Source organism: Prionailurus bengalensis, chromosome C1, assembly GCF_016509475.1.
Source record: "Prionailurus bengalensis isolate Pbe53 chromosome C1, Fcat_Pben_1.1_paternal_pri, whole genome shotgun sequence".
NCBI classification, from domain to species: Eukaryota; Metazoa; Chordata; class Mammalia; order Carnivora; family Felidae; genus Prionailurus; species Prionailurus bengalensis.
Genome location: NC_057345.1, coordinates 215,733,654 through 215,756,499, shown reverse-complemented (window position 1 = coordinate 215,756,499; position 22,846 = coordinate 215,733,654). Strand labels below are relative to the sequence as shown.

General features: G+C 55.3%; 2 protein-coding genes across 3 annotated transcripts in view; one reads left to right on the top strand and one right to left on the bottom strand.

Annotated features, from left to right (window-relative positions):
* NGEF (neuronal guanine nucleotide exchange factor) overlaps positions 1-7,450 on the top strand; it is a 37,198-nt gene extending 29,748 nt beyond the window's left edge. Inside the window, exons 7-13 of the mRNA XM_043578196.1 lie at positions 650-724; positions 2,748-2,837; positions 3,879-4,042; positions 4,296-4,451; positions 5,048-5,127; positions 5,858-5,962; positions 6,480-7,450. Coding sequence (XP_043434131.1) covers positions 650-724; positions 2,748-2,837; positions 3,879-4,042; positions 4,296-4,451; positions 5,048-5,127; positions 5,858-5,962; positions 6,480-6,670 — 861 coding nt within the window. The 3' untranslated portion in view covers positions 6,671-7,450. The remainder of the gene's footprint in view (positions 1-649; positions 725-2,747; positions 2,838-3,878; positions 4,043-4,295; positions 4,452-5,047; positions 5,128-5,857; positions 5,963-6,479) is intronic.
* A 1,886-nt stretch (positions 7,451-9,336) lies between these two features.
* Positions 9,337-16,412, bottom strand: SNORC (secondary ossification center associated regulator of chondrocyte maturation). 2 transcript variants are annotated; one of them, XM_043578198.1, is made up of 4 exons: positions 15,929-16,412; positions 15,375-15,546; positions 9,585-9,767; positions 9,337-9,497 (listed from the first exon to the last, which is right to left on the bottom strand). In XM_043578198.1, the coding sequence occupies exons 2-4, from the start codon at positions 15,445-15,447 to the stop codon at positions 9,388-9,390; spliced, it is 366 nt and encodes a 121-aa protein (XP_043434133.1). In that variant the 5' UTR covers positions 15,448-15,546; positions 15,929-16,412; the 3' UTR covers positions 9,337-9,387. The 2 variants fall into 2 exon arrangements, with proteins under 2 accessions (XP_043434133.1, XP_043434132.1); XM_043578197.1 differs by lacking the exon at positions 15,929-16,412 and having other exon boundaries at positions 15,375-15,719.
* Positions 16,413-22,846: the final 6,434 nt, after the last annotated feature.

The window sequence follows — 22,846 nt, the reverse complement described above, 5'->3', positions numbered from 1 at the left end:
CCCATCTTGCTGTGGTCTCGAGGAAACAGAGGGGCCAGGGGATGGCCGGTGGAGCCATCAGGGAAGCGTTCCCGGGAAGCACGCTCAAGGCAGAGGGAAAGTAAGCAAGACGCTAACTCAAGAAAATCAAACAGTTGGAAAAGAGACGTTTTCATCAATAAGAACAGTTAACAAAGCCTCGGGGTTCTTGCGACTTGATCCCAGGGGAAAGGGTGGGGAAGGCCCCGGTGCCCACCATGAGCCTAGGGCTCCCTCCCCGGTGCCCACCGTGAGCGTAGGGCTCCCGCGGGGACAGGGCCATCCCGAGCATACCTTTCCCCCAGTGCTGGGTCCACCCCGCCAGCGTGGGGTCACCTGCTTTGCTGTGGTCTCCTGGTGAGCCCCCACGGGATCTTGGGATGTAGCCTGGCGTCCATAGTTAATCCTCTCGGGAGACTCCCTTGGGGTCATCATTTTAGAGCTGGGCCCGGCTGTGGGTGGGGATGCCCGGTCCTGGGCCAGCCGTGGTCAGGATTCAGGATGCCCGGTCGTGGGCCCGGTCATAGGTTCTCCTGCCACTCGGGCTCTTCGATGTGCTGCTGCTCATGGGGGCGGGGAGGGGAGGAAAGGCCACAGGTGGTCGTATTAATGCAGATTTTCCCGTGCTCAGAACATTCTGAAGAGAGTGGAAGAGAGATCTGAGCGTGAGTGCACTGCCTTGGACGCCCACAAAGAACTGGAGATGGTGAGCCCCGCTTTCTCTTTCTCTCTCCCAACAAACCGTTGTCCCTGTCTGGACACCCACCCGTCTGGCCCTGCTTCCTCCTATGTTGGTGGGTCTTTGGAAACTGCAAATTCATTTTAATATCAAAAGAAAGTCATCGAGGGGCACCTGGCTGGCTCGGGCAGGTAGAGCACCCGACTCTTGATCTCAGGGTCCTGAGTTCAAGCCCCACGCTTGTCCTTGCCTGTCTCCGGGGTCTTCCCTCCTGTGACAGGCGAGGAGGCTGGGTCTGGCTCTTCTTGTGCCCCGACACTGCCCTGTGCCTTCTCCCCCCGCCTCTCCCTCTCCCCACGCTGCTCCCCTCCCTCCTATCTCTGCGAGACGACTCACTGGCCCTGCCGAGTCCTGGGCTGTTCCTGCCCGAGAGGGAGGAGAGCACGTCCATTCCTCGTCCTCGGAGAAGCGGCTCCTCCTGGGGTGGCCAGCAGAGTCGGGGCTGTGCCGGAGGAGTGACACCCGATGTCCGTTCTCCAGCGCTCGGGTCACGCGGGTCCTCCCTTCCCTCTCCCGGCGCTGGCTCGTGTGCTCGGCTCCTGATGTTGCTGGAGCTGCAGGCCAGCTCTTGGAAGCGGCACGGGGGCCACTCTGTCGTGCCAGCGACTGTAGTGGACAAGAGCCTAGCGTGTGGTCCTTTCCACTTCTTGTCCCAGAGGCAGCAGCTCAGTAAAAGGACTGGCCTCCGTGGGCATCTGATGGCAGTTCTCAGCCACTTGGGGCCCCAAGGGCTCCATTTCACAGTGGTCTCCTCCCGGCCGCTCCTTTTGTCCCTTACCAGTTGGCCACCTGGCAGGCTGGTCAGGGAGGGTCAGTGCCCCGGGCGGCATCTTCTAGGGCCCTCTGCCCTCCCCTGGTACTCCCACACCTGATCGGGTCGGGGGTTCGTCCCGGCATCCACTGGGCCACCTAAGGTGAGTCCAGTGACCGCCTCAGCCCGTGAGGGGTCCTGCATGCCGGGAGCCAGGAGAGCGCTCTCTGTTTCTAAAGGTCTCTGCCACCATTTCCTTTCCCTTCTAACAAAAGCTGTACTTCTCGCGGTTTACCTTTTCTTTATAAAGGTGGATTTTTTTTTCTAAAGTATAAAAATGATGTTCGATACAAAAAAAAAATTCAGCAAGTGCTCATGAGTACACAGAAGGTGGTAAGGTCACCAGGTGTCCCACATGTCCCAGCTGACATGTGGGTTCTTGCCCTTGCAAACAGACACCTGCACACACAACTGATTTTTGCAAAACAGGGATTGTGGTTTCGAAGCTGGCTTTCTTTGCTCTCCGTTTCAGCGCATGTAAAGTTATTGCCATTTTTAATGATTTCGTGGTACAGGGTGAGGTGCATATAAATGTTAATCAATCCCAGTCAGTGGACATTTAGGTTGACGACAGTTTTTCTCGTTTGAAACAACAGCGCAGGGAACGTTTTGGGCACATAGTGGGAGCGTGCTGGATGCCAGGCTCCATTCTAAACACCGGCGATCCATCGTGGAATACTGTTTCTGCAGACTGAGCCCCTGGAAATCCCAGGAAGTGTGGTTTTATTAGGCTTCTTGGTATCTGGGTGGCCTCCCAGGAAGGTGGGGGGAATCTGCACCCCCTCCCCCTGCCCCGTCCCACAGTGTGTGACAGATCCTGTCTCCCCACACCCCGGCGAACCCGGAGGTGACCAATCTAACTTTTCCAGTCTGGCAGATGAGAATGGGCACCTTGCTGTTTTGTTTTCTTAGGTGACATGACAGGTCAGGCATCATTTTATGTGTGCTCTGGAGTGTCCTTTCTAGCAGGGACAAGACGCTAACTTTCTCCCCCAGAACCGAGAGCCGCAGCCACAGCCTGACGGGCTTTCCCGCTGGCCTTTGTTGCAGGAGGTGCTGGCCAGCCAGTCTTCGCTGCAGGCAGCGTCTGCTCACCCTCGGGGGCCTGAGCAGGCCAAAGGCAGTGGCAGGGGAGCGGCTGGCTGCAGGTGGCCTCACGTGTCCCCCTTCTTCTGCCAGGTGGTAAAAGCATGCAACGAGGGTGTCAGGAAAATGAGCCGCACGGAGCAGATGATCAGCATTCAGAAGAAGATGGAGTTTAAGATCAAGGTGAACCTGTGCCCGTCCGTGTGTCCCCACCCAGCCGGGCTGGCCTGGTCGAACTCAGTGATTGGCCACCCTTGGGTCTCAGTTCGGTGTCGCCTTCATTGAGGTCTCTTGACACCCCTAGCTGGCCCTAAGAGCCCCCTGTGACCAGGCCATCACATTGGCCTGCGCTTACCTTCTGAGAGATGGTGTGCAAGGACCCTGGAGCCACCTGCTCTCATTTCTTGTCCGTGTGACCTGGAGCAGTTAGTTGACATGAAGCACGTGACAGGGACCATTCCAAGGATTCTTAAATCGGGGGAAACTGAAAATCTGACAGCAGTTACCAATCTGCCCCAACTTTACGTAAAGCTTCAGGCATTAGTGTGCCCCAAGGGTCCCAGGGGCCTGGGTTTCTGGTGACGTGGTCACACGAGCACACACTGAGGGTCCCTGAGGTCATGCCATGTTTAGGAGGTGAGCCCCAGGTGAGGACACAGACGTGGCCTTCTGGGCTCCTGCCATATCTCCACCTGCTGGGCCAACCACCGCCAGGAACCCGTCCCCGAGCCATGCAGTGGGGACCTGCAGACCTGGCCTCCTTGCCCCAGGGGACCCAGTTCTCCTCTCCCCTGTGACCTTGGCTCCCCTTCTGATTCTGCATCACACGGGCTGAGCCTGGTAGGGAACGACGACCCTCACACAGGTACAGACACAAGTCCCCATAGACACAAGCACATATACACAGAAGCACACACAGACACATGCACAACAGACAAATGCACAGCTACACACAGGCACAGATACACATACACAGCCACATACGTGTCCATGGGAGCGTGCGCCCTTGTGCACGTGCGCGCGCACACACACACACACACACACACACACACGCTGCCCTTCCTACATTTGCCCAGGACTGCTCCTTCCCCTCAACCCCCCATTGCAGCACCCCCAAACTGTCCCTCGGGTTAGGACTCCAGCGAGGCCCAGGGGGACCTCGGGGGAGTACAGGGCGGGGGGGGGGGGGCACAGCTGTTCTGACGCCACCCCCCACCCACCCAGTCGGTGCCCATCATCTCCCACTCCCGCTGGCTGCTGAAGCAGGGCGAGCTGCGGCAGATGGCGGGCCCCAAGACATCCCGAACCCTGCGGACCAAGAAACTCTTCCGGGAAATTTACCTCTTCCTCTTCAACGACCTGCTGGTGATCTGCCGGCAGATTCCTGGGTAAGCAGTGAGGTTGCTGCCGCTGCGGAGCAGGAGCAGCGGAGGATGAGGCTTAACTGGCCTGGGGGCCACGGTGGGGCGGTGGGAGGAGGAAGTCTCGGGGTGAGAGGGACCCGTGTTGACATCCAGGGCTTCCAGAATGAGGTGAGGCGTGGCCAAACGGTGGGGCCAGCAGGACTGGCAGGGTGGTTCCCTGGGACCCTGGGGCCTCCTGGGAGCCAGCACCCTCAACCCTGCCCCCCTCGGTCCCCAGAGACAAGTACCAAGTGTTTGACTCGGCCCCGAGAGGCCTCCTCCGCGTGGAGGAGCTGGAGGACCAGGGCCAGACGCTGGCCAACGTGTTCATCCTGCGGCTGCTGGAGAATGCGGACGACCGGGAGGCCACCTACATGCTGAAGGCGACCTCGCAGTGAGTGCCCAGCACCGCCGGGCCCGGCCCCAGCCCCGGCCCCACGGCACCTCTGTGCCTCCTTCCCTGGCGGACCAGGACTCTGGTTCGGCACATGCTTCGTGGCCCCCTGGCCGCCCAGGCCCCAAGGGCAGGGCTTCTGTCGGGGGTGCGAGTGTGTGTCCTCTGGGGCCCGGACCCTGGAAGGGCCTTTTCTGATGAGACGTAGAAGCCTCGGGCCAGGCTGACCAGTGCACCACATCCCTGGACAGCCCCGGGGCCATCTCATCACCCCGGCGCTTGTCCCCGCCAGAGCTCACAGGCCACCCCACCCATCTCCGTCCAGCTCCCACCATCCGGATGGGGACAATGACATGTCTGAGAGCTTGCGGTTTCCGGGGTGCCTTTGGGGGTGTCCGGGAGGGCTCTCCCTCACCAGTTGACATTCAGGTGTGTCAGGGAGAGTCTACAGGACTCCCCCGTGCCTCTGCCCGGATTCTGCACCCCCCCTCCCGAGCTGTCCTGCTGCGGCCTCGTGGGATGCTTGGGCACCAAGCTCCCCGGGGGGAGGAAGGGCGGTCGCTCTGTGTTTCCGGCAGTCGTCCTCTGTGTCCCAGGAGTGAGATGAAGCGTTGGATGACCTCGCTGGCCCCCAACCGGAGAACCAAGTTTGTTTCCTTCACTTCTCGGCTGCTGGGTGAGTGCCCTCAGGGAGGAGGCTGCCTGCTGGGTGGGGCAGGTGAGGGCAGGTGAGGACAGATGAGGGCAGGTGAGGGGCAGGCATTCTCCACATTCCTGGTGGGGCAGTGCTTACCAGCCCCCAGAGGCCAGCTCAGCTTCCCCGGCCCAGAGGGCCTGTGTGTGAGCTGCGAGCTTAGTACCCTGATGGTGGACACCGGGCTGCCTGAGCTTTGCAAAGGTTTGTGTGCTTAGTGAAGAGATAAGTCACTGAGTCTTAAGTGACAGGTACCACCAGGAAACGAAAGGAATCTGGGCCCAGAAGACAAATGCCAGTGTTCTTTTTGGGGTTGCCCGCTCTCTAAAAACCTTACAAAATATAAAAGGGTGCCCGTGCACCTGCCTCACAGAGCAGCTCCTAGCCCTGCCTGTGCTCGCCGAGTCCGGGCCTCCCAAACTGCGGCCGGCACGTCAGGTCCAGGGAGTGCCTTCTCAAGTCCAAAATCAGACCCCCTCCCAGCCCATCCAGCCCTTTACCCATATACTGTTTTTCTCCAGAGCCCTTGGCTATCTTAGTCACGTTTTCTCTGCAGCCAAACTCTCCTCTCCCTCAAACAGACCCTTTCCGGGTGCTCTGTTACAGGCAGGCCTGCCCTGCTACCGACGGGGGGTGTCCGGGGTTTGCTGGGTCCCGAGCAGGGCGGGTGACGTGGTGACGAGGACGTGCCACCTCCCCGTCCTCCCCTCAGACTGCCCTCAGGTCCAGTGTGTGCACCCGTATGTGGCCCAGCAGCCAGACGAGCTGACCCTGGACTTGGCCGACATCCTGAACATCCTGGAAAAGACGGAAGACGGTGAGGGCTGGGGGTCTGGGTGCATCTCCCACTCGTGCCGCCCCCACCCCCGGGACTCTGCACCAGCCTGAGGGATAAGGTGGGGGTGTCTACACCCCGTGTGCAGAAGCAGATGTCATGAGGCCGGGGCTCAGAGACAGGCTGCCCAACAGAGTGATGGTGGCATTCCAGACACCAGGTGGTCAGCTTAGGTACCTCTCCCTTTGGGGGGCGTCCCTGGGGTCTCCTGGCCTCACATTGGGCAGCCGACAGTTGCTGAGGGCTCGGGAATGGGTTCCAAAGTCAATATATTTGGGACACCCCGTGGCACCCTAGGACCACGTTCCCCAGGAGGGGGTCAGGGCAGTGCTCTCCCAGCTTATGGGGAGACAGACCCAAACTCCCTGTCTCCGGCAGGGGTTCGTCGAGCAGGTGTCCTCTGGAGGGGCCAGCCGGACTCCCTGGCCGGGCGGGGGGCTCAGCCCTCAGCTCTCACCCCACAACAGCTGCTTACCCTCCCCGACCCCTCTCTACACAGGGTGGATCTTTGGCGAGCGTCTGCATGACCAGGAGAGAGGCTGGTTCCCCAGCTCCATGACTGAGGAGATCCTGAATCCCAAGATCCGGTCCCAGAACCTCAAAGAATGTTTCCGTGTCCACAAGATGGACGACCCTCAGCGCAGCCAGAATAAGGACCGCAGGAAGCTGGGCAGTCGAAATCGGCAATGACCCCCGGCCTCGGTCGCCAGCCCGGGGGAAGGACGTGGGCGGTCTGGAGCAGCGCCGCGGGGCAGGCAGCCCCCGACAGATGGTGGAGGGCTCTGGGGGACGGCGAGCGCCTCGCGCGGGAGTCACCCCCGCCCCTCCCCCTGCCGCGTGCGTCTCGGCCCCCTTGCTTGCAAACGGGAGAAGGGGTGCCTACGTCCTTCCTCTGCTGCATTTGTAAACGAGAAAGCGTATTTTCAACAGTATTGTGCCACCTGTCCCTCTTGTCTCTCAGAGGGGGCAGAGGTGCGTCGGCGCCTCCCCAGGCGCTGGAGGAAGCCCCAGACCGGGAGTGTCCCTGGCCGAGGGCAGGGTGGAAGGACTGTCGTGACCGCCTGCACATGTCCTTCTCCCCCCTGGAAGCCATCGGAATCCTCCGTGCGTGCGTGCAGATGGCCCGCCCTTGCCTGAGCTTGCTGAGCAGCCCTTGGTCTCCAATTCAAAGGACCAAGAGACCAAATGCCTCTGTCCTCCCCTCCCCAAGCCTCCGCCAGCCTCTGGCTGCACGGCCAGGCCCTGCTTCACAGCAGGCCTACCAGAGCTTGGCCGAGGGCCCACGCCACCTCTGGCTCCCTGACAAGCTGGATGTAACTTGTGTCTTCTGGCCCCTTCAGGAGCCCAGGTGTTGTAAGGAATGAATTGGTCACTGCATCCTGTATCGGTTTTGGTTCCGAGAAAAGCAAATATCATTTTTGGCTGCATTAAAAGAAGCATCATGTATAAAATAAAGGAGGTGAAGGTCTACTCTTTATTGCCTTGCTGCACACGGGAATGAGGTGTTTGGTTCTGGGCAGGGAGAGAAGAACTCCTTTCAAGGCTAATGGAGGAGGCAGGTCCTGAAGAAAGGGGTTGAGATGGCTTCCAGGATAAGGAGAAGCAGCCAGGGTTAGGATCTCAGAATGGAAGGAGATTTGGGGCTCCACCAATGGAAGGATTCCAGAAACAGAAGAGGCAATTTGAGGGAGTCGGGGACACCCTTCTGCCGCAGTGGAAGCGAGAACTCGTGTTTGGAAAACCACGGTGGGACTGAGGTGTCAGGGGGTGGTGGTCCCACAGGATGTCTAACACCAGGCATGGGGCTGGGGCTTCATACCTCGGGCACTGCTTCCCACTTTTGGTGCTAGCAAGTTCCCCCAAAGGCTGCAGCTCCTCCCCCAGCCCAGGTAACCCTCACAGATACCCCAGCCCCACTCCTGGTTCTGTCCCGGAGTGTGGCGGGCCTGGAATCTGACCCTGCCCAGCCCTACCTGGGACCACACTCTTTCTGCCGGGATGCACTCTGCTCCGTGCCAGAACAGGCCTTTCGTTAGGAGCCCGGGATTTGGGTCAAGTGGGACTTCTTAGCCTTTTTCCCACAGGCCACAGCATGGCTCTTGGCGTTCTTGAGACCTCAGACCCTTGGAGACTTGGATGGATTTCTGAGGATGCAGACGTGTGACACTCTGGCTCAACAGTGACGGACTGATGCTCGGGCCTCTGTTACACCCCCAGGGGGAAGACCCCCCACTCAAGGCCCCCAAGAGTGGGCAGAGGGGGAGAGGGGCCATTCCTGAGCCCTGTGCTGCTCTTGGGGGCGGGGACCTTGGGGCAAAGGGGAGGGAGTGACCCTTGGTTCTGGCCCTTGTCCAGTTTATCTTTTTGAAGCATGCTGATTTGGATCATCTGTACCGACTAGGGCTTTGGTTATGAGGTTGTGTGCGATGAAGTCACGTAAACCGCTGCATGAAAGCTGGTCGGTTTTACAACAGTCCTTTATAATAGAAGCAGAAACTTTTAACCCTTCATGTGTTTTGAGCGAGTGCTCATCTGGAGTATCCAGGAGGGGGAGGACACTGGTCTAAGCTGGAGCAGGCGTGGTCTGGAGCTCAGGGAAGCCAGTGAAGCCAAAAGAGTTGCTACAAAGAGCAGAGGAAGAAGAGGACGAACAGCTTCCTTCCACGGGCACCACGCACAGGCCGCCCAGGGCCCTGGCTATCAAACCATCCCGGGTGCGCAGACGGCCCCTCCTCCGGGCCTCCAGTCTTCTATTTCACTCCAAAGGGACGCAGTTCTGGCTTCTTCCCTGCTGTGCTCCGAGCAGCTCAGCCTCTATTTTAAATCTCCTGCTAAATTATAAAAGCTAGGTTTCCCAGGAAGCAGGGAAAACAAAAGACGTGACCAAGAACTGAGGGCCGGGGCCAAGCTGCTGGGAGGAGGGAGGCAGCCTGGGGCTGCGGTCGGTCTGGGAACCGGGTTGCTCCTGCGGCTCCCTGGGGCGGAGGGGTTCCTGGGGACGCTGGCGGGGCGGGGCGGGTCTGGAGCTCCGCAGATGGGGTCCGGCTGGCCAGATCGGGCCCCAAAATAATCCAGCCTTGGGCTGGGAGCCCCGACGGCTCGGCCCCTCTCCTGCGCCCGCGGCCACGCTTGAGTCTGAGCGGGAGCGCAGGGGGCGGGCCCCGGGCACTTCTCGGGACAGGGGCTGGGACGGGGAGGGGGTGTGGGGACCGGGGCTGTGCTGGGGGGCGGGGGACCCCTACGCGAGCACCCGCGGTTCCTGCTGGCGGCCCCGCGCGCACGTGGTGCGAGTCGTCGCCCGCCCCGCTCGCCCCCACGCGGACGCGCGGACACACTCGAGACACCGGGGCGCCACCGAGGGTAGAGCCGAGTCGCGCCGCGGCGGGGGCGCGGCCCCTTTATTCGCTTCAGGAGGCGGAAAACTTTCTCAGCGCGACGACCACGAGCGCCAGCACCACGCAGGTGGCCAGCAGGGCGGCGATGACGATGGCCGCGATGGCGCCGGGCCCCAGCGAGCCTGCGGAGGACGGAGGGCGGCAGGTCAGCCCCGCGGCCCCCGCCGCGCCCGCGCCCCCGCTCCCGCCCCCGCCCGGCCCGCGCCTACCGCCACCCTGGTCCAGACGCTCCCGCGCCGTGCTGTCCTCGGGGCTCGGCGCGGCGGTGGGGGCCGGGGGCCCGGTGGCCTCGGGCTCCCGGGCGGGGCTGGTGCTCTCCACGGGGTCTTCTCCCGACGGCAGCTCGGCGGGCTCGTTCCACAGGGTGGGCGCGGGCTCCTGCGGGCCCTCGGCTGCAAGGCCAAGGACAGGCGCTGAGGCCCTGGGGCGCTGGGGCGCAGGCGGCGGGGCCGACGGGGACGTGGCCCCGCGCGGTTAACCGGCCGCGGAGGTGGCGCTGTGTGCGGGACTGCGGGGTGGGCGCTGCACTGGCCCTCCCGGAGGGCTTATTGCGGCCGGGCTGCAGTGAAGACAGACCCGGAGGTGAAGGAGGGGAGTAAGGGCACCAACGGGTTCTCTCGGCAGTCGGGGCCCGTCTGCCGTGAGGAGCCTGAGCCCGCAGCAGGGGCACTTCACCTCTCCCAGCACAGACTGCGGTCCCTCATCTGAACTGCAGGGCCCTGTAGGCCTGGGTGAGATGACACTGGCGAGGGGCTCCCTTCCCCTGCGAGGCAGGCAGGGGTCCGCCTTCGTCCTGGAAAAGAGGCCGGGGAGATGAGGCAACTCTCCTTGCAGGAACCAGGGTCCCTGCCTCCCCAGAGCCCCACGAGGCTACTGTTGCAGGAGGTGGGGAGGGGAGGCAAACTCCACAGCCCAGGAGCAGACCTGCGCCCCCTCTTTTGTCCTCACCCGGGCAGAGCCGTGCAGCCCGCAGGCCCCGGGGCCCGACGCCCACACACACCCCGTGTCCCAAGGCTGAAACCCCAAAGGGGCTCTAGATCTTGAGAAACTGTGATGCCAGCATATTGCTGCTCCCAGAGAGAACAGGGCCAGAGGGGTGCACAGGGGTGTCTGTGGTCAGGGTAAGGGAAGCCCCAAGAAAAGGGAGCTGCTCCCCTGTCCCCACACAAGCTGGGGCTCGGTCAGCACATCAATCCCTGTGCAGTGTTTTCTGCAGGAGCCTTTCTCTGTTGGTGGGGTGGGAGTTAGCAAGGTGTGGAGGACCTGGCAGGCCCAGGGAACAGGGCAGGCTGAGACTCAGAGGCCTGGGTGCTAGCCCCAGCCCCATATCCCCACCTCCACTATGCCAATTGCGCTCCCCTCCCCACCAAGGGTCCTGGTCTGAGGAGCCCCACAGCACTTCCCGAACCCTGGGCCCACATCCGTCCATCCCCAACAGGAGGCCCCAGCGCCCAGTTTAACAGTCAAGACCAGAATGGCCGGCAGTCTCCACGCCTTCCCACCCCAGCCCTGGGGTGGCTTTGGCAGGGTCAGGGCTCGCCAGCGCCTAATCTCGAGTGTGACCCAGGGATGCCCAGCCCCCACATCGTCCTTAGAGAGGGTAGTGCGGGCAGCACGGCACCACCTCGTGGACTCCAGCTGCTCCGTGGCCGGGAACGGTCGTATCCCTGCTTCAGAGCTGAGGAAACCCAGGCTCAGGCGGGCACTGCGCGGGGTGCTGCCGGGAGTGGGAAGCCCCCCGGAGGATGCAACAACAGGATGCAATTCCCAGGGGTAAGCCAGGGAGGTTGTGGAGTTAACGCAGCCCCAGCCACCCACCCCCAGGTCCCTGGGGCACCGTTTCCTCTACAGGCGTCACCCCTGAGAACTCCCTCTGGCACAGACGGGCCAGAGCCAAGCTGCTTACAGACTCGCCGGCTTCCAGAGGGGGGCTGCTCTGGGTCTTTCCTGCTAACAGTGCCCACCTGGGGCAAATCGCGAGGAGACATCCGCCAAGCCCAAATTCAGGGCCAGTCTTAAATTAACTGTGCTTTCTAAAACATCCAGGTCAGGAAAGACAAAGAAAGGCTGAGGAACTGTTCCAAGTAAGAGACTAAGGATGTGAGAATGCAGCACCTATTCCTGGATAAGGGCACCCCGGGCTCCACTGGGGAAGTGTGAATATGTAGCTTAGATAACAGTGCTGTATCGATGTCCGTGTCTTATCTTGGGTAACTGACCGGTTATGTGAGAAAATATCCTTGTTCTTAGAAGCATTTCAGGGCAGAAAGGCATGACATCTACAACTTACTCTAGACTGGTCAGCATTCAGATTGGGGGTGGGGGCGGGGTCAGACAGAGACAGGAAGAGCAACTATGGCAAAAGTGAATCTAAGCAGAGTGTACCAGAGCCCGCTGGATTATCCTTGCAAGTTTGCTGTCAACTTAAAATCTTTCCCCCAACTGTACAAGACTCCTCAAGACGCCCTGTCCCTGCAGCCTCTCCCAGGCCTGGGCTGGGTCAGTTCTGAGGCTCAGCCTGCAGACTGGGACCACTGTCCTATTCCCCAGGGGTTACCCCAGCCAGCATCCCTGTTCAGAAAACAGCCCTGGCAAGGAGCCCTCCTGGGGGCAGAAGGTCCCTGGCACCCAGTGTAGGGGAAGCTTCCCACCTGAAGGACCTGAGGCTGAACCGCAGTGCCCATGTCTGGGCCCCACCCCCCCCCCCCCCCCCCGGCCTCCCACCAGCTGCAAAGACCACACTGTGCAGAGTGGGGAAGCAACCCTGCCGGGCGTCCTCTGTCACTGCCTGGGAGGGCAGGGGTCTGCAAGCCTCTTAGCTGCTGTGGAAAGTGCCAGGCCCCCGGACATGCTTGCCTCAGGCTCCCGGGGGCTAGGCCAAAGAAAAATGCTCACCCCTTAGGCCCTGAAGTGTGGGGCTCACAGGATGCCTATCTTCCCAGATAAACAGACAAACCACTGGCCCTCACTTGCTCTCCATACACCGGCGACAGGGAAGCCACCACAGGGCTACTGGGGACCAGGCCCAGCCAACCTGGGTGGCATCTGGGGATTCAGCTGCCTGGAGTAGGCCCAGGTAAGCATCTACTTCTGCCCTCTGCCAGAGCTCAGAAGCCATCTCTGGAGGAGAGTGGGCCCTCAGAGCAGGGCAGTTGGGGACACACCCAGGCCTTCTCCCCTTCTGCTCCCAGTAACCCAGCCCTACTCTGTGGCTCCCCACAGAAGCCTGGATTCTCCTTGCCAGACACACTGGCCCAGGCCGCCTCATCCCTGCTGCGTGTACCCTCCTCCCACCCCTCCTCCAACACTCAACCAGTCCCTGAAGCTTTAGGGGGCTTGGAACCCATGGGTTTCCAAATCAAGAGGGCTGGGTCCGTCACATCACCCCGGGACCCCAGCAGGCTGACTCTGCTCCCCTCTCCCCGACTTCACTTCCCAGTCTGTGAAATGGGGGTTGGGACATGCCTCTCGTGGCCTCCACAAGTTGTAACTGTGCTGTCATTGCCATCACCAGCTGCCGCCTTGACCCCGGGGCCCTCCGGCCGGACACGGGCCGGGCAGATCTGTGTGCTGTCCATTTGCCGCAGCTGACCATCATGGGAGACCCCCAAAGGCTGGCCCAGGGCTCACCTGCACCCAAATATCCAGCATCCCAAAGGCCTGCCAGCTCCCTGCAAGCCCAGGGGAGTGGCCCAGCAGCATACACAGCCCAGAACTGCAACCTGGACTCGGCCACCAGCCTTCCGGCGAAGGAAGTACAGCCGCCAGGAAGGGGCCAAAGCATTTTCTTACGCGCACCTACCTGTCTCTGTATTTTCCCAACTTGCTGTGGTAAAAGGGAAAAACAACGTTTAAAGGCAATAACTCCCTTTGCCCCCAAATCTACGTTGGGGGAGCCATAAACAGAAGAAGTTGTCAGGGAGTTTGCCAGCAGGAGGCCCCGTCTGCAGACAAGCGAAGATGAGGGAAAGCAAGACGGGCAGAGGGCCCTGCGTGAACAAAGACATGAGCCCACGGGCACAGAAGGTGAGCTGAGAACCCCACGGGGGACCTGCGAGGACATCTAAGCTCCAAAGGCCAGAGTTAGCAACGTCCTTTGACTCTGACCAAGGAAACCAGGACAAGTAAGGGGCCTGGGGACACCGCCAAGGGCACCGCCTCCACCGCCCTGCCTTTCGGTAAATAGGTTTGTTTAACACTCACTCTGACCACTGGGCCCCAAGGCCAGGCACCCGTGCTCACAGACAGCCTTTGTGCCAGCCATGAAGGGCCTTTTCATCCCTGGCCTGGCCTCCCGCCTGCTCAACCTGGCCTGCTCCCCCTACCCAGTAGCGGCAGCCACAGGCAACCAACACGGAGGACGGAGGACGGCAGGCAGGGCCTGCAGCTCAGCCACGGGGCCACTCCTTCCCTGCCTGCCTGCCTGCCTGCCACAGGACCCCAGCCCACCGACCAAAGGGCAGGGGGCCTGCTGGGCCCTATACACACCTGCTCAGAGCTTCTGGCCCAAAGTGGGGTAGCCGAGAGGCTCCCAAACATCCTCCCTCCCCAAACGGCAGGAAGAATGACAGCCGGCCAAAACCCCAAAGACTCCGGGGTGGAGCTGGCCTGCCTGTTCTCGGTAGGACACGTGGAGGGAGGTGAGGCCGGGTGAGGCCCCAGAGATGCCAAACACGTCCCCAAACATTCCTGTGGCAGTGGACAAAGCCCACCCACCCAGGCTGTGTATGCAGTCTGATCCAGGGCCTCTGGCCAGCATCCTGGGCTGGGAGAGCTGGCTACTCTGGAAACAAGAAACTGGACAGGAGCTCCCCAGACGGTCCCAGAGCCTGGGCAGGCAGGCGCCAGCACCTTCACCCCTACCCACTTTGACCACCAGGCAGGGCTGGGGTGGGGGGTGGGGGATCTGCAAGGATCAGTCCCAAGGACCAGAGGTTCTTCCTAGGACGTCTAGAGGGGCCTGCATGCCCACAGGCAATTTGCCATCACCCTCTTCTTCCTGGCGTGTGTGCCTGAGTGTGGCTGTCCCACCGGGCCTCACGTCCCCCAGTAACTGTCCCCAGGGCCATGCTCATGTGGCTGGCATCCAGCTGCCACTCCTATAGATCCACAGACATTCCCCCCAAAGTCGGTGCTGCAGAGAAGGTCTCTGGGGGTCTCTCCTCCCACTCATTCCTCTAGCCCCAGGACCACCCCCAACAAGGGCCCTGAAATATTTCTCTTGTGGCCCACCTCACAGCCAACAGAGAAAGACCATCCGTGAACTACCTGGGCTTTTTCTCTCTCAGGCTTTGAAGCTGGCCTGGGACAGCCCTTCCCAGCAGAGGGCCCTAGAGCCATGCCCAGGACCGGGCCTGAGGTCCAGCCAGCCTGCCACCCTGAGCCTGGTGGGACCTTCCTTCTCACTGAATCCCACACCCAGCCGTTTTGACCTAAGTACAGAGCCCAAGTCCAGTGTCCTCATCATGGTTTTGCCAAGGAGTCTCAGGCTCTGTGCTCTTTCTGGAATTTTTCCCGGGCTGAGACTAGTACCTGGGTCTTCACTCTGAAAGGACATTTCAGAAAGCCAGCAGAGAAGGGCTTGCAGGGTTGAAACGTAAAACGGCAGGGCTCTGTGGTTTTCTGTCTAGGAGCCTGGGGCCTCTGGTCCCTCGGCTGCTTGCCCTGTGCCTGGTGCCCTTTCCTGACTGGAAGCCTTCAGATTTTAGCATGCTGGGGTACCCCCATGTCCCCCCAGGCAGCTAACGTCCCTGGCCCTGCTGCTTAAATTGCCCTCCTGCTTTGGGGGCCATCGTCCCCACGGCTAACAACTCCCAGGACACCAACGCGGCTCCTGGCGGCCTGTCTCCCAGGAGCCTTCCAAAGAACCACCCCAAATGGCGGTTCCACCTTCTGTGAGGGAAGGGCTTCTTCTGCCCGGTGGGCCGTGGAGAATCCGGCTCTAGGTGCTTCTTGGCCCTGGGTGGCTGGTGGCAGCAGAGTTGAGGGAGCACCCTTACCTGTGAGTACTGCAGGGGCCAGGACCCCGGACAGGAGCAGCAGCACCATGCGTAGGGCCAGACAGAATCCCATCCTGGCCCGTGAGCGAGGGCAGCTGGTGCAGCTGGAGAGCAGGATGCAGGAGGACGGAGCTAGTTAACTTCAGAGCGGCGGGAAAGAGGTATCAAAGGGCTGGGAAGGGTTTTCATCAATGCAAACTCTGTCCTCCTGGGACACCGTGCCCGCCCCCACACATTAGCGTGTACGCGCACGCGCGCGCGCGCGCACACACACACACACACACACACACACACACAGCAAAGCTTACAGAACTGACTGCTTTCCTGAACTCCAGAGTAGCCCCACCCTCAGAGAGGGAAAGAAAGAGGAAATTGCTCTCTTTCCCTCTCTCCTCTCTCTCCCCCACCCTGCCCCCCTTTCTCTCTCTCTCTCTCTCTCTCTCTCTCTCTCTCTCTCTCTCTCTCATACACACACACACACACACACACACACACACACTCCTCAGCCACTGGAAGTAAGAGATTCTCAAACTCCAGTATGCAAAAAGACTCACCCAGGGAACTTGGAAAATGCAGATGCCTCCAGCACTCCATCAGAAGGTCACAGGTGGGCCCTGGGATCTGCATTTCAGTGCCTGCGGTTCTGGCCCAGGCAGTCTGCTCACCTTGGGGCGCTCAGTGCCTGGTGGGGAGAGCACTCAAGAGAGCTTGTTAAAGAAGCACTTTTAAAACAGTCTCAATCCAAACCCTCAGCAGTTCGAGTCTCTTTCCAGAAAACCTCATGTCATTAAACACCTTGTGTTCCTTCTTGCTCTCTGTTCCCCCAGGTGCCTGAAGCTGGGAATGCCACCTGTGTGCTCCAGACATGAGTGCCTAGCCTGGGGCTGGTGCAGAACTTCAGCCCCACCGCCCACTGCCTCCCCAACAACTCCAGGGATATTAAAAAGTAGGTCCACTTTAAAGGGTCCAAACCAACCCTGACTCTACTGCCTCCCCAGTCCTGCTGTCAGTGGAACCCCAGCGTCCGGCCTTCCAGATGTCCCAGCCACAGAATTAAAAGTCATCAGGGGCACCTGGGTGGCTCAGTCGGTTAAGCGTCTGACTTCGGCTCAGGTCATGAGCTCACGGTCCGTGGGTTCGAGCCCCACGTCGGGCTCTGTGCTGACAGCTCAGAGCCTGGAGCCTGTTTCAGATTCTGTGTCTCCCTCTTCCTCTGACCGTCCCCTGTTCATGCTCTGTCTCTCTCTGTCTCAAAAATAAATAAATGTTAAAAAAAAAATTAAAAAAAAATAAAAAAATAAAAGTCATCAAAGGTTTCTCTCTCCCTTACTCATGAGAAAGTATACCCAGCACCCCTTATCTCATACCCTTCATGCTTTCCACTCGCTGTGCCACCCTAAATAAAGGCTTGCTTTGGCCCTGCTTACAGTGTTCCAGTCCATTGGCCTTGACTATGTTCCTCCAACACAGCAAACGTGGTCCTGCCTCAGGGCCTTTGCACTTGCTGTCCCCTCTCACAGGACGTCCCTCCACTCATTATGTGGCTACCTCCTCATCGCCATTCAGGTTTCAGCTCTGGTCAGTCAACCTCCCATCTACCCATCACATCACTTAATTCCTTCTTAGCACTTACATTTACATGACACTCTCATTTCTTTTGCTTTTTTTTGTTGGTAATTTTTTAAGGAATAACATACATACTGTGAAATGCACAAATCTTAGGTTTACAGCTTGTGGAGCTTCTATTCATATATACACCAGTGGAAACACCATCCAAATCAATACAGAACATTTCGAGCACACCAGCAGGATCCTTCCTGCCTCTACCCCATCAATACCACCAAAGCACGATTCAGTCTTCTATCACCAAAGATGAGTTTTGTCTACTCTCAAACTTCAAATAAACGGGATATAAACTCTTATATCTGGCTTTTTTTGTTGAACATTCGGTGAGTTTCATCCATACGTTGCTGCATGTGGCAGCAGCTCACTCGCTTTTATTGAATAGTGTTCAATTATCTAAATATGTCACAACTTTTTCATTTTAAATGTTTATATTTGAGAGAGAGACAGAGCACGAGCAGGGGAGGGGCAGAGAGAGAGGGAGACACAGAATCCGAAACAGGCTCCAGGCTCCGAGCTGTCAGCACAGAGACTGACATGGGGCTCGAACTGCAAACTGCGAGATCATGACTCGAGCTGAAGTCGGACACCAAACTGACTAAGCCACCCAGGTGTCCCAATATGTCACAACTTTTAACCTTTCTTTTATCCATGTGGCCATTTAGGTGATTTCCAGGTCTGAACTTTCATGAATATAGCTCCTATGGATAGTCTTACACATGTCTTTTCATGAACATATACTTGAACTTCTCTTGGTTGTAAATCTGCCAGGTCAGAGGGTAGGTATAATGTTTAGCTTCTGTAGATGTTTCTGACCAGGATTCCAAAGTGTTCGTTCCAATGGACCATATCCTTGTTCCACACTTTGCCACACCTGGTGGTGTTGCCAGCCTTTTTTTTTTTTTTTTTTTTAATTTCTAGCCAAGCTGTAGGTATGTAGTGGTGTCTCATTGTGATTGCATTTCCATGACTGACACAGTTGAGCACCCTTTCATATTTATGGACCAAAGGAATATCCTCTTTTGTGAATGGTCTGCTCAATTTTCTTTGACCATTTATTAGGGTGGTCTATCTTTCTACATTTATTTTTGTTTTGTGTGTTGTGTATCAAGATAAAAATTCTTTGTCAGATATAGGTAATGGTGCCTTTAGATGAAGTGCTTATTGTCTATCTCTACCCTGTGACTGTAAATCCCAGGACAGCAGGGACTGTGTTTTGTTCCCCAATGCATTTCCAAAGCCTAGCGCCACCATGCCCAGCATGCAACAGGATCTCAGTATTTGGATTCAACTGGTTGGGATTTCTGGGATAGAGTTAACTTTGAGCATCTTCTCATTTGTTTATTCATTTGTTTGTGTTGCTGTTTTGCTCCCAGTCTCCTATCTTCAACTTTCTGTGCCCTGAAATGTAACGTAACAACATAATGTAGTCAGATCCCCAAATTACATTCTGAGACTTCCTTACTAAGCGGACTTCCATTTAGCATCTACCGATGGGAGGCACTGCTATGAGATGCAAGCTGGGTGAGGAAAAATGATTCTTTCTGTTCAGGTTTTTTAAAAATGTTTATTATTTGGGGTAGGGGGGCAGAGAGGGAGAGAGAGAATCCCAAGCAGGCTCTGTGCTGACAGCACAGAGTTTGATCCCACCACCCCAGGATCATGACTTGAGCCAAAATCAAGAATCAGACACTCAACCGACAGCCACCCAGGCACCCCTGTCCAGATTTCTGCCAGCGACCCTGGCTATAGCAGCATTGGCTGTAAGAACATCAGGAACTAAGGGTCAGGTGGTGGGGGCTTCAGGGGCAGCCACATGAAGTTGGACGTACAGGCTCTGGGTCCTTGCCAGGTAGCTGAAATCCAGCCCCAGCAATGTGCTGTGGCCTCTGAGTAATCTTCTCCAGCCCTGGCTGATGTCAGTTGCCTAGCTGCAGTTGTCTGTTTATAAGTAACCTTCCCTTCTCTCTTTTGCTCCTTCAGTCCATTAGACATCCTTATAACATATCCCTGCATTAAATCTCTTCGGTTTGAAATACCTAGAGTGAACTCTGTTTCCAAGTCAGACACTGACCAGTACAAAGCTTTGCACCTGGAGTGGTCCTGAGAAACAGGCCCTCAAAGATGTGTTTCTGCATTTAGTTCACCACCATGTTGGAGCTTGAATTCAGAGAAGACCTCACTGCCAGTAGAAAATTAGATCTGGTAACATATGCCATGCCGTATGTTAAGATTTGTAGTTGTTTTGGGGCACCTGGGTGGCTCAGCCAGTTGAACGTCTGGCTTCGGCTCGGGTCATGATCTCACAGTTCCTGAGTTAGAGCCCCACACAGGGCTCGCTGCTGTCAGCGTGGAGCCCGCTTGGGATCTTCTGCCCACCTCTCTCTGCCCCTCCCCCGCGCAAGCTCTCTCTCTCAAACACTAACAAAACAAAAAAGACTTACAGTTGTTTTGCATGAAGTGCCTATTGAAGACAAGGTTCAAAAGACCAAGTTTAGATGCTACACTTGATGTTTATAATGGTGATGATGATCAACAGGAGAGTGAAATGAATTGGCTACTTTTTATTGTATTGTGTACTCACAGAAAACAACAAGTTCAGGCCTTAACTTTGAAAGCCAAGTCATGATCAGAGAACTAGAGCACTTCTATGGCAGTCTTAAAAAAATATCTCAATTCGTGGAGATACAGGGCATAACCGGCTACAAATCAGGCCCCAAACTTCATGAGTTGCAGAATTACAATCTAGAATTCACAGCCACGCCAGTTCTCTTAGGTGAAACCTATGCACTGATTGAAAAGGAGTGAGACCTGGAGATTTGAAGTGGGGATATTTGGGTAGACTCAAACAAATCTGAGTCTCTTCCACTCACAAACCCTCAGGCCTCCCTTGCAGCAACAGCAGACTCCTTAGAGAAAATGGCTAATTCCAAATCTGGGAAAGGAAATGTAGGTGATGAGCCTAAAACATCTCATGCCAAAGAAAGTACTCAAAAAATGATGGGGATACAGCAAAGGGACCCAAAAGCCAACTTGGAAGGGCACCAAATGGACAATCTGCATGAAAAAATAGTATCAGATTATAATCTATAGTGTGTGCACATGCCGTGTGTGTGTGTGTGTGTGTGTGTGTGTGTGCACGCAAAACTCTTCCTTTTGGCAGAGTGCTAATAAATATAAAAGTAAAGCTTGGGAAGTATTAATTGTTCAAGTAAGAATCAATGGCTGCTAAAACTAGTGGATAAAAGTTTGAGACGAAATGGGTATTTACAAAGTCTCAAAGTATCTCCCATTGAAAAAAAAAAAAAAAGTCCAGGACGCCTGGGTGGCACAGTTGGTTGGGCATCCGACTTCAGCTCAGGTCACGGTCTCATGGTTTGTGAGTTCAGGCCCCACGTCGGGCTCTTCACTGACAGGTCAGAGGCTGAAGCCTGCTTCAGATTCTGTGTCTCCCTCTCTCTCTGCTCCTCCCCCACCCCTCAAAAATAAACAAACATTAAAAAAAATCCTACGGTGGAGAAACCTCGCAGACACCACCTTAATCAAGTGATTAAAATTAAATCACCAGTAATGGCTGAAGCCTACATCATGGTACTCATGATAGGATACATCGAGGACATAACATCAACTTCTGTATTATTCCTAATTGCACAATCTCAATCAAATCCTGAGAAAATACCAGACAAACACAAATTGAGGACATTCTACAAAATAATTGTACTGCACCTTTAAGATGTGTCAAGATATGAAAGACAAAGACAGACAGAGGAACCGTCACTCAAGAACATGACCACTAAACACAAAAGTGATCATGGATGGCATCCTGTACCTTTTTATTTTTTCTTTATAAAAGATATTAGCAGAACAATTGGAAAATATGATCTGGATATTAATAATATATCATTTATCTCCTAATTTTAATTAGACTGTGGTTACAAAAGAAAATGTCCCAGGGTGCCTGGGTGGCTCAGTTGGTTAAGCACTTGACTCTTGATTTAGGCTCAGGTCATAATCTCACGGGTTCATGAGATCAAACCCCACATCAGGCTCTGCACTGACAGCGCAGGGCCTGCTTAGGATTCTTTCTCTCCCTCTGTCTCTGCCCCTCTGCTCATATACATGCTCTAAAACTAAGTAAGTAAACTTTAAAAAAAAATTATTTAAAAAGAAAAAAAAATGTCCTTGTTTCAAGGAAGCATGCCCTGAAACGGGTAAGAGGTAAAGGGACATAACGCCTGCAGTTTACTTCCAAATGGTTCGTAAAATAATAGTTACTGACAGTCATTATTGACTATAGTTATCAAGAAAAACTGGTAAAGGAGATGTGATGTTAACAGTTGAGAGTGAAAGTCATGTTGGAGTTCTTTCTACTGGTCTTGCAAGTTTATAAATCTGAAATTATTCAAAATAAAGTCCCCCTTCCCCCCCCCCAAAGTCACTATTTATCAATGACAAATGCAATAATAGGACCTAGACAATGACCACTGAGGAATGTTAAAACTGCTACGTGAATGGTCGATATAATGGGTCAACTTGGCAGCAGTGGAACCAACTGAATTTCAACATGAGAGAAATGGAAAACCAGACACTGCTACCACCCTATGTGACTGATAAGATGCCACCAATGTACATCCTGTCAACTCAGTATTCTTGGCGGAGGGGGGGGATCTGAATGTAGTCAAGCCTCTCGATTGGACTCCTAATTTACAGAAAATATGACAGATGAACAGATTGACACTACAAAGAGGCTCCTTACTGAATCCAAAATATGAGATGTTCTATGGATAAACGATCCAGTTTCTTTAACTTTTTTTTAATGAATATATTTTTGTTTCATTTTTTTCATTTCATTTATTCCAGTAAGTAGTCAGTAATCAAGATGTTCTTCTTTTTTTTTTTTTTTAATTTTTTTAACGTTTATTTATTTTTGAGACAGAGAGACAGAGCATGAACGGGGGAGGGTCAGAGAGAGAGGGAGACACAGAATCTGAAACAGGCTCCAGGCTCTGAGCTGTCGGCACAGAGCCCAACGTGGGGCTTGAACTCACGGACCGCAAGATCATGACCTGAGCCGAAGTCGGACGCTTGACCAACTGAGCCACCCAGGCGCCCCAGTAATCAAGACATTCTTAAGTTTAAGATTAGTTCGCAGTGCAAACCCCAAAACATAGATAAAAACAGCAGTTTTTATTCTGATTACAAGTACAACATTCTCTATAGATACTCTGAAAAATAAAAATCAACTGAAATCCTATCATCTCAAGATAACTTTTATTGGTATTCCTTTCCTGTTTTTTATTTTATACAATTCCTTTTAACTTATGTAATTATATAATCTGTATATTTAAAATTGCTTATATATCTATCTATTTTAACTTAAAATTGCCAATGACTATTCTATTGAAAAAAATAATTCAAGGAGTTAAAATGTATATTATATTGAATACATAGTATCTTTTCCTGCTTTCTCATTTAATATTATATTGTCATCATTTAGGCAAATATTAAAATATTTTAATTTTTTAAATTTTTATTTATTTAGTTTACATCCAAATTAGTTAGTATATAGTACATCAATGACTTCGGGAGTAGATTCCTTAGTGCCCCTTACCCACTTAGCCCATCCCCCCTCATGTACCCCCTCCTCCTGTAACCCTCTGTGTTTTCCATATTTATGAGTCTCTTGTTTTGTCCCCTCCCTGTTTTTATATTTTTGTTTCCCTTATGTTTATCTGTTTTGTCTCTTAAAGTCCTCATATGAGTGAAATCATATGATACTTGTCTTTCTCTAACTTTGCTTAGCATAATACCCTCTGGTTCCATCCACATAGTTGCAAATGGCAAGATTT